General features: G+C 37.0%; 4 protein-coding genes across 4 annotated transcripts; 2 read left to right on the top strand and 2 right to left on the bottom strand.

Moving 5' to 3' along the window:
- The first annotated feature begins 634 nt into the window (after nt 1-634).
- Nucleotides 635-1,956, top strand: LOC140670237 (uncharacterized). The gene has a single exon (XM_072900810.1). The coding sequence runs from the start codon at nt 818-820 to the stop codon at nt 1,934-1,936; it is 1,119 nt and encodes a 372-aa protein (XP_072756911.1). The 5' UTR covers nt 635-817; the 3' UTR covers nt 1,937-1,956.
- A 96-nt stretch (nt 1,957-2,052) lies between these two features.
- LOC140670231 (uncharacterized) lies at nt 2,053-5,469 on the top strand. The gene has a single exon (XM_072900804.1). It carries the CDS (start codon nt 2,059-2,061, stop codon nt 4,564-4,566), a length of 2,508 nt encoding a protein of 835 aa, XP_072756905.1. The 5' UTR covers nt 2,053-2,058; the 3' UTR covers nt 4,567-5,469.
- Nucleotides 5,470-5,551: 82 nt separating this feature from the next.
- On the bottom strand, nt 5,552-7,974 carry LOC140670267 (uncharacterized). The gene has a single exon (XM_072900841.1). The coding sequence runs from the start codon at nt 7,832-7,834 to the stop codon at nt 6,443-6,445; it is 1,392 nt and encodes a 463-aa protein (XP_072756942.1). The 5' UTR covers nt 7,835-7,974; the 3' UTR covers nt 5,552-6,442.
- A 91-nt stretch (nt 7,975-8,065) lies between these two features.
- On the bottom strand, nt 8,066-10,412 carry LOC140670268 (uncharacterized). The gene has a single exon (XM_072900842.1). The coding sequence runs from the start codon at nt 10,190-10,192 to the stop codon at nt 9,074-9,076; it is 1,119 nt and encodes a 372-aa protein (XP_072756943.1). The 5' UTR covers nt 10,193-10,412; the 3' UTR covers nt 8,066-9,073.
- Nucleotides 10,413-11,438: the final 1,026 nt, after the last annotated feature.

Below are 11,438 nucleotides of genomic sequence, written 5' to 3' on the forward strand. Positions count from 1 at the left end.
CAAGTATGCAAACCGCACGACGAGATGAAACGCTATATAAAATATTAAAATATATTAAAAAATAATATTTAGAAAATAATTTTTAGGAAATAATATTTAGAAAATAATTGAAACTTACATGTTCTTTGATTGAATTTCACCGTTCTCAATCGGAATGTAAAAATTCATCTTGCTGGTTTCTTTTGTGGAGCACATTTTTTTTTTAGCACAACCTTATGCACGGACAACTGATGCGATACTAAACTATTGAAAGTACTGCGATCAATCAGTAATATCGCAAAACGTAATGAGGAGGGGAGTATTTGTGACGTAATTTTGCAAGCGCCAATGTAAGGCTGCTAGAAATTATTAAAAATCGCGTCCCCACGTGCTTTCTCGAGCGCCGTGTGTGGCCGCCGTATGATGAAATCTAATCAAATGTATACGACGCTAGAAATATTCGGTTACAAATGTATAGGACAAAGCGTGAGATAAAATTTTTGGCTAAATGATAACATAAACAGACCGTCGACAGTACGGATATTTGCGCTAAAGAATAACGCGCCGCACAGTGGGTGGGCATTATCATGTATATTTAATTTGATTGTAAATAATAAATATAATCCTATGCGGAGAGGATGTCATATTATATTACATTACCACGAAAATATGCGTGAGATAAAGAGACGTGATAATATAGAAATGACGGATGTTTATACGAAAGAATAACGTTTTCGCAATCTGAAAAGAATATAACGATTAGATATAAATCAGAACAGAGAGTCACATCTCGCCATTATTGTCGAAGCTTGCACGAGTGTACCTTATATGTAAAAAAATGGAGCAGGTTTTAACGCAACAATCCACCTTGATAAATTCGGTGGAGGAGTACTTTGCATGGGAGGTGCGATGCGATGATTATATCAAGTCGTTGGAAGAGCAGAGTCGAATTAAACGACCGCGAATATCGATCGGATATCGACAATTGTTGATCGCAAAGATCGCGCGACTCGAAGGACTGAAAAATGCGTTGCGCAAACGTTTCGTACACGCGGGTGCCGGACACAGCGCGCATCAAGCTGCACTATTTTGGCGAGAAATTGATACAGCGTTCGAGAACCGTATATCGACTGGTGCGATAATCAATAGCAATTATATCGAACCTCGCCAGTTTCTCGAAGACGCGAGTGATATCGTGCTCGAACATGTGCGAGACGCTATCGAAACACACTGTAGTGTGAAAGTGAATACTATGTTTAACGGTGAGTTTGTGGCGGGTGAAAAGCACAACGATAAAAGTGTAAGTACAAAAAACTGTGAACTATTTCGTACATCTGATTTACGCGAATGGTACGAGCAACGTGTTATCGAGCCCACTTTAGCATCTCTCGAAGAATTTCAAGAACGTGATAGTGGGTGGGCATTATCGCGTATACATAATTTGACTGTAAATATAAATAAATATAATCCTATGCGTGCGGGATGTCATATTATATTACCGCGAAAGATAATGATGAAGCGAGCGATAGTTAACGTGCGATCCAAAGACAATGCATGTTTCGCATGGGCAGTGACTGCTGCTATGTATCCCGCTGAAAGAAGGGTTGAACGAGAATTATCGTACCCGCGTTACACGGATGTGCTAAATCTTCGAGACATTGAGTTTCCAGTGACTCTTAATCAAATTAAAAAGTTTGAAATTAACAACAATATTTCAATCAATGTGTATACCATCGAAAACGAAAATATTGTTCCTATTCGTCTTTCGGAGCAAAAGAGGGACAAGCACGCCAATTTGCTCTACATTCAAGATGCGCAAGATATCGGACATTTCGCGTGGATCAAGAATTTATCGCGACTCGTGAGTTCGCAACTCAATAAACACAATGGACAAAAATATATCTGCGATCGGTATGTATATTTAATATTATTGATTTTTTTCAAAATAAATATATAATTATTATTTCTATTTTTATAAATGTTAAAATATATATATAATTATTATTTCTTTTTTATAGATGTCTACATTATTTTTATTCGAATGAGAAACTACAGTCACATACTGTAGACTGCGGGAAGATGAACGACTGCGCTATCCGATTACCGAGCGATAAGGATAAGTGGCTCGCTTTTAACAACTATAACAGGAAGGAGCAGGTTCCTTTCGTCGTGTATGCCGACCTGGAATGTGTTTTGAGAAAGACGTACAAAGAAGAAGAAGCAGAAAAAAATTTATACCAGCATCATCAAGTGTTTAGTATCGCTTATTATGTACATTGCTCGTACGATAATTCGTTGTCCGCGTATCATTCTCGTCGCGAAGCCAATTGCGTCGCATGGTTTGCTGAAGAATTAAAAAATTTAGCAACGAGCGTGAAAACAATTTTATCTACAAATCTTCCCATGATAAATTTGACGCGTGAAGAATTGGAAAAGTTTAACAGCGCTACTCAATGTCACATATGTGAGAAACCATTCGTGGAAGACGATACGCGCGTACACGATCATTGCCACCTCACTGGGCGGTACAGAGGTCCCGCGCATTCAAATTGCAATCTAAATTATAAGGAATCCTTTTATATTCCAATTATTTTCCACAATTTATCCGGTTATGATTCACATTTTATAATCGAGGAAATAGCCACAGCGTTCGAAGGAAGAATCGATCTACTTCCGATAACTAAAGAAAAATACGTTTCATTTACGAAAGATGTTAAACTTACGGAAGACAATTGGCGAAATCACATTAAATTACGTTTCATCGATTCTTTTAAATTTCTCACAACAAGTCTCAACAAATTAGCATCTTTTCTCAGTAAAGATAAATTAAAAATTTTACAATCTGAATATCAAAATTTGCGGGTAGAAGACTTTGATCTGTTAACGCGTAAAGGCGTCTTTCCGTACGAATATATCGATTGTGTAGATAAATTGCACGATACATGTTTACCTCCGCGCGAATTATTTTACAGTTCCTTGACAGGTAACACAGTATCTGAGAGCGATTACGCGCACGCTGAGATTGTGTGGAAGCGATTCTCCATTCGAACGCTAGGCGAATATAGCGATCTGTATTTAAAAATCGATGTTTTGTTGTTAGCAGATGTTTTTGAAAATTTTCGTGACAATTGTATCAAGAGTTACGGGCTCGACCCTGCGCATTATTATACTCTGCCCGGATACACGTGGGATGCCATGTTGAAGCATACAAATATTAAGTTTGAATTGCTCACTGACATCGATATGGTAATGTTTATAGAACGAGGTATACGCGGTGGTTTGAGTCAATGTTCCAACAGATACGCGCATGCTAATAACAAGTACATGCAGTCATACGACCCATTGAAACCGTCATCGTATCTAATGTATTTCGATGTAAATAATTTATACGGATGGGCAATGTGTCAACCTTTGCCTTACGCTAGTTTTCAATGGGTCGACAATATATGCAATTTTGATCTATCATCGATCGCGTCCGATTCGCCTACAGGCTATATCCTCGAAGTCGATCTCGAGTACCCGCGACATCTTCACGACGCGCATACTGACTTACCGTTTTGTCCGACGCGTGACAAACCACCCGGCAAGAGAGAGAACAAGTTGCTCGCGACCTTATACGATAAGAAACGATACGTAATACACTACCGCAATCTGCAGCAATGTACGCGACACGGTCTTCGCGTTACAAAAATTCATCGCATATTACAATTCGCGCAATCTCCATGGTTACGTACATATATTGAATTAAACACGCAATTTAGAACAATGGCTAAAAATGATTTTGAAAAGAATTTATACAAATTAATGAATAATGCAGTTTTCGGCAAAACGATGGAAAATGTGCGCAATCGCGTAGATGTAAAACTTATAACAAAATGGGACGATAGGTACGGCGCAGAGGCGATGATCGCGAAACCAAATTTTCATAGCAGGAGCATTTTTTCGGAAAATTTAATCGCTGTGGAATTGCGTAGACTCGAGGTGAAGTTTTACAAACCAATCTATGTAGGTATGTGTATACTTGATGTATCCAAGATGTGTTTGTACGAATTTCATCACGATTACATGATTCCAATGTATAGAGAAAAATGTAAAGTCATGTACACCGACACGGATAGTCTCATATATCACATTGAGTGCGAAGACGTGTACGAGAATATGAAGCGCGACATCGACAAGTTCGACACGAGCGACTATGCGATAGACAATGCGTACGGTATACCGCTCGTGAATAAAAAGGTACCGGGTCTGATGAAGGATGAAAACAACGGTATGATAATGACAGAATTTGTCGGGCTTAGAGCAAAAATGTACGCGCTAAAAATAGATGGTAAAAAGGATACGAAAAAGGTAAAAGGTGTCAAGAATAGCGTCGTCGCGAAAACGATAACATTTGACGATTACATGCAATGTTTGAACGAAGGAATTGAAATGACGCGACAGCAATCGACTATAAGATCAAAAATGCATAAAGTATATACCATGCGGCAGAAAAAAATTGCTCTAAGTCCACACGATGATAAACGGTATATAATACCTAAAAGTATCGATACGCTACCATGGGGGCATTACAGAATACCGTTGTAAAAAAGAAAAAAAGTGTATATATTTGAATATTATATATATTTATATATGTAAACTTTATATAATATTTGTTATATTTTTACAATACATTATTTTTATGAATCCAAGAATTCCGTGAACTATCGAATCCCAACCATTTCACAAAAACTTCATCCCCTCTCTTCCTCAATATCTTTTCCACAAGATATATATCGGGATTAGCAACGCGTTGCAGTTCGTATTCGTAAAATCCACCGAATTTGTTGATAGGCATTTTTTTTTCAGACGCTTCGTAAAGTGTCACGCGACGCTGATCGACTGATTAGTTTTGTCGATACATCATTCAATTTATAATTTGAATCGATGTTTCAATCGATGTTGATCAATGTTCGTTACATGTTTGTTTAATGTTTATTTGATTGTGTCGTGATTCAATAATCGTTTTATTATAATTATCCGTATGAATGCTGTGTGGAGCGACAGTTGTCTTTTTTATTACTGATTTTTATTATTTCTTTCTTTGCCTATTCTTTATAAAACGTATATAGTTGGATCTAAATTCATTCTGCTAAAGATGCTGAAAAATACTGATGTAGATGAGACGTGATACTCGAGTTAGAAGAAAATGAGAGTTTTTTCTTGTCCATCTCTGTAGTATTATATCGTATTATATTTCAGTACGTGATGCAGTTGCATCTGGTATTACATTTCGATTCACGATATTAAAATAATTAACGTCTTTTAAACAGTACAAATAGTTGATTTTTGTTTATTATAATTGATCATGATACATTTTATGTTGATCGACGTTCGTTTGGTGTACGATAGTGGTTCAAACATAGTTGGATCGATGTTCATCGCGGTTCGATAGATGTTTGTTTGATGTTTATTTGATGTATGATTGTGGTTCGAACATGGTTGGATCGATGTTTCAATTGATCAACATCAATTGAAACATCGATCCAACCATGTTCGAACCACAATCATACATCAAACATCGATCCAACCATGTTCGAACCACAATCATACATCAAATAAACATCAAACAAACATCTATCGAACCGCGATGAACATCGATCCAACTATGTTTGAACCACTATCGTACACCAAACGAACGTCGATCAACATAAAATGTATCATGATCAATTATAATAAACAAAAATCAACTATTTGTACTGTTTAAAAGACGTTAATTATTTTAATATCGTGAATCGAAATGTAATACCAGATGCAACTGCATCACGTACTGAAATATAATACGATATAATACTACAGAGATGGACAAGAAAAAACTCTCATTTTCTTCTAACTCGAGTATCACGTCTCATCTACATCAGTATTTTTCAGCATCTTTAGCAGAATGAATTTAGATCCAACTATATACGTTTTATAAAGAATAGGCAAAGAAAGAAATAATAAAAATCAGTAATAAAAAAGACAACTGTCGCTCCACACAGCATTCATACGGATAATTATAATAAAACGATTATTGAATCACGACACAATCAAATAAACATTAAACAAACATGTAACGAACATTGATCAACATCGATTGAAACATCGATTCAAATTATAAATTGAATGATGTATCGACAAAACTAATCAGTCGATCAGCGTCGCGTGACACTTTACGAAGCGTCTGAAAAAAAAATGCCTATCAACAAATTCGGTGGATTTTACGAATACGAACTGCAACGCGTTGCTAATCCCGATATATATCTTGTGGAAAAGATATTGAGGAAGAGAGGGGATGAAGTTTTTGTGAAATGGTTGGGATTCGATAGTTCACGGAATTCTTGGATTCATAAAAATAATGTATTGTAAAAATATAACAAATATTATATAAAGTTTACATATATAAATATATATAATATTCAAATATATACACTTTTTTTCTTTTTTACAACGGTATTCTGTAATGCCCCCATGGTAGCGTATCGATACTTTTAGGTATTATATACCGTTTATCATCGTGTGGACTTAGAGCAATTTTTTTCTGCCGCATGGTATATACTTTATGCATTTTTGATCTTATAGTCGATTGCTGTCGCGTCATTTCAATTCCTTCGTTCAAACATTGCATGTAATCGTCAAATGTTATCGTTTTCGCGACGACGCTATTCTTGACACCTTTTACCTTTTTCGTATCCTTTTTACCATCTATTTTTAGCGCGTACATTTTTGCTCTAAGCCCGACAAATTCTGTCATTATCATACCGTTGTTTTCATCCTTCATCAGACCCGGTACCTTTTTATTCACGAGCGGTATACCGTACGCATTGTCTATCGCATAGTCGCTCGTGTCGAACTTGTCGATGTCGCGCTTCATATTCTCGTACACGTCTTCGCACTCAATGTGATATATGAGACTATCCGTGTCGGTGTACATGACTTTACATTTTTCTCTATACATTGGAATCATGTAATCGTGATGAAATTCGTACAAACACATCTTGGATACATCAAGTATACACATACCTACATAGATTGGTTTGTAAAACTTCACCTCGAGTCTACGCAATTCCACAGCGATTAAATTTTCCGAAAAAATGCTCCTGCTATGAAAATTTGGTTTCGCGATCATCGCCTCTGCGCCGTACCTATCGTCCCATTTTGTTATAAGTTTTACATCTACGCGATTGCGCACATTTTCCATCGTTTTGCCGAAAACTGCATTATTCATTAATTTGTATAAATTCTTTTCAAAATCATTTTTAGCCATTGTTCTAAATTGCGTGTTTAATTCAATATATGTACGTAACCATGGAGATTGCGCGAATTGTAATATGCGATGAATTTTTGTAACGCGAAGACCGTGTCGCGTACATTGCTGCAGATTGCGGTAGTGTATTACGTATCGTTTCTTATCGTATAAGGTCGCGAGCAACTTGTTCTCTCTCTTGCCGGGTGGTTTGTCACGCGTCGGACAAAACGGTAAGTCAGTATGCGCGTCGTGAAGATGTCGCGGGTACTCGAGATCGACTTCGAGGATATAGCCTGTAGGCGAATCGGACGCGATCGATGATAGATCAAAATTGCATATATTGTCGACCCATTGAAAACTAGCGTAAGGCAAAGGTTGACACATTGCCCATCCGTATAAATTATTTACATCGAAATACATTAGATACGATGACGGTTTCAATGGGTCGTATGACTGCATGTACTTGTTATTAGCATGCGCGTATCTGTTGGAACATTGACTCAAACCACCGCGTATACCTCGTTCTATAAACATTACCATATCGATGTCAGTGAGCAATTCAAACTTAATATTTGTATGCTTCAACATGGCATCCCACGTGTATCCGGGCAGAGTATAATAATGCGCAGGGTCGAGCCCGTAACTCTTGATACAATTGTCACGAAAATTTTCAAAAACATCTGCTAACAACAAAACATCGATTTTTAAATACAGATCGCTATATTCGCCTAGCGTTCGAATGGGAGAATCGCTTCCACACAATCTCAGCGTGCGCGTAATCGCTCTCAGATACTGTGTTACCTGTCAAGGAACTGTAAAATAATTCGCGCGGAGGTAAACATGTATCGTGCAATTTATCTACACAATCGATATATTCGTACGGAAAGACGCCTTTACGCGTTAACAGATCAAAGTCTTCTACCCGCAAATTTTGATATTCAGATTGTAAAATTTTTAATTTATCTTTACTGAGAAAAGATGCTAATTTGTTGAGACTTGTTGTGAGAAATTTAAAAGAATCGATGAAACGTAATTTAATGTGATTTCGCCAATTGTCTTCCGTAAGTTTAACATCTTTCGTAAATGAAACGTATTTTTCTTTAGTTATCGGAAGTAGATCGATTCTTCCTTCGAACGCTGTGGCTATTTCCTCGATTATAAAATGTGAATCATAACCGGATAAATTGTGGAAAATAATTGGAATATAAAAGGATTCCTTATAATTTAGATTGCAATTTGAATGCGCGGGACCTCTGTACCGCCCAGTGAGGTGGCAATGATCGTGTACGCGCGTATCGTCTTCCACGAATGGTTTCTCACATATGTGACATTGAGTAGCGCTGTTAAACTTTTCCAATTCTTCACGCGTCAAATTTATCATGGGAAGATTTGTAGATAAAATTGTTTTCACGCTCGTTGCTAAATTTTTTAATTCTTCAGCAAACCATGCGACGCAATTGGCTTCGCGACGAGAATGATACGCGGACAACGAATTATCGTACGAGCAATGTACATAATAAGCGATACTAAACACTTGATGATGCTGGTATAAATTTTTTTCTGCTTCTTCTTCTTTGTACGTCTTTCTCAAAACACATTCCAGGTCGGCATACACGACGAAAGGAACCTGCTCCTTCCTGTTATAGTTGTTAAAAGCGAGCCACTTATCCTTATCGCTCGGTAATCGGATAGCGCAGTCGTTCATCTTCCCGCAGTCTACAGTATGTGACTGTAGTTTCTCATTCGAATAAAAATAATGTAGACATCTATAAAAAAGAAATAATAATTATATATATATTTTAACATTTATAAAAATAGAAATAATAATTATATATTTATTTTGAAAAAAATCAATAATATTAAATATACATACCGATCGCAGATATATTTTTGTCCATTGTGTTTATTGAGTTGCGAACTCACGAGTCGCGATAAATTCTTGATCCACGCGAAATGTCCGATATCTTGCGCATCTTGAATGTAGAGCAAATTGGCGTGCTTGTCCCTCTTTTGCTCCGAAAGACGAATAGGAACAATATTTTCGTTTTCGATGGTATACACATTGATTGAAATATTGTTGTTAATTTCAAACTTTTTAATTTGATTAAGAGTCACTGGAAACTCAATGTCTCGAAGATTTAGCACATCCGTGTAACGCGGGTACGATAATTCTCGTTCAACCCTTCTTTCAGCGGGATACATAGCAGCAGTCACTGCCCATGCGAAACATGCATTGTCTTTGGATCGCACGTTAACTATCGCTCGCTTCATCATTATCTTTCGCGGTAATATAATATGACATCCCGCACGCATAGGATTATATTTATTTATATTTACAGTCAAATTATGTATACGCGATAATGCCCACCCACTATCACGTTCTTGAAATTCTTCGAGAGATGCTAAAGTGGGCTCGATAACACGTTGCTCGTACCATTCGCGTAAATCAGATGTACGAAATAGTTCACAGTTTTTTGTACTTACACTTTTATCGTTGTGCTTTTCACCCGCCACAAACTCACCGTTAAACATAGTATTCACTTTCACACTACAGTGTGTTTCGATAGCGTCTCGCACATGTTCGAGCACGATATCACTCGCGTCTTCGAGAAACTGGCGAGGTTCGATATAATTGCTATTGATTATCGCACCAGTCGATATACGGTTCTCGAACGCTGTATCAATTTCTCGCCAAAATAGTGCAGCTTGATGCGCGCTGTGTCCGGCACCCGCGTGTACGAAACGTTTGCGCAACGCATTTTTCAGTCCTTCGAGTCGCGCGATCTTTGCGATCAACAATTGTCGATATCCGATCGATATTCGCGGTCGTTTAATTCGACTCTGCTCTTCCAACGACTTGATATAATCATCGCATCGCACCTCCCATGCAAAGTACTCCTCCACCGAATTTATCAAGGTGGATTGTTGCGTTAAAACCTGCTCCATTTTTTTACATATAAGGTACACTCGTGCAAGCTTCGACAATAATGGCGAGATGTGACTCTCTGTTCTGATTTATATCTAATCGTTATATTCTTTTCAGATTGCGAAAACGTTATTCTTTCGTATAAACATCCGTCATTTCTATATTATCACGTCTCTTTATCTCACGCATATTTTCGTGGTAATGTAATATAATATGACATCCTCTCCGCATAGGATTATATTTATTATTTACAATCAAATTAAATATACATGATAATGCCCACCCACTGTGCGGCGCGTTATTCTTTAGCGCAAATATCCGTACTGTCGACGGTCTGTTTATGTTATCATTTAGCCAAAAATTTTATCTCACGCTTTGTCCTATACATTTGTAACCGAATATTTCTAGCGTCGTATACATTTGATTAGATTTCATCATACGGCGGCCACACACGGCGCTCGAGAAAGCACGTGGGGACGCGATTTTTAATAATTTCTAGCAGCCTTACATTGGCGCTTGCAAAATTACGTCACAAATACTCCCCTCCTCATTACGTTTTGCGATATTACTGATTGATCGCAGTACTTTCAATAGTTTAGTATCGCATCAGTTGTCCGTGCATAAGGTTGTGCTAAAAAAAAAATGTGCTCCACAAAAGAAACCAGCAAGATGAATTTTTACATTCCGATTGAGAACGGTGAAATTCAATCAAAGAACATGTAAGTTTCAATTATTTTCTAAATATTATTTCCTAAAAATTATTTTCTAAATATTATTTTTTAATATATTTTAATATTTTATATAGCGTTTCATCTCGTCGTGCGGTTTGCATACTTGGAAGAAGGTATATCCTAACCCCGACATCTTACAAATATTTGGAGATTGGAATAAGCGTTGGAGCTATGTCGTATGTCGAATTGATACTTGGTGACAACCGAGGTAATCGATTAGTATTGCCTATCGTACTCTGGCACTCATTGATGCAGAAACGTGCAGACATTGAACGACATGTACAATCGACTGAAAGTCAACCATTATGGATCTGTGATCTATCTATCCAAATGATCGCATTAAACGGATCGAGAATTGTTAAATTAACATTATCTAATAAGTCTTTGTATATGCAACCTCAAACATTATTACATTTATTCGATTTTGAAGATTGCATCGATCATATGCATTCATGGTTGTGTCAAAATACACATTTCGTGAATGAAAAATTTAAACAATTTTGTAACGTCTTGCAACGAAACAATATTACTGATG

The sequence above is a fragment of the Anoplolepis gracilipes genome, chromosome 10 (genome assembly GCF_047496725.1).
Source record: "Anoplolepis gracilipes chromosome 10, ASM4749672v1, whole genome shotgun sequence".
Classification (NCBI taxonomy): domain Eukaryota; kingdom Metazoa; phylum Arthropoda; class Insecta; order Hymenoptera; family Formicidae; genus Anoplolepis; species Anoplolepis gracilipes.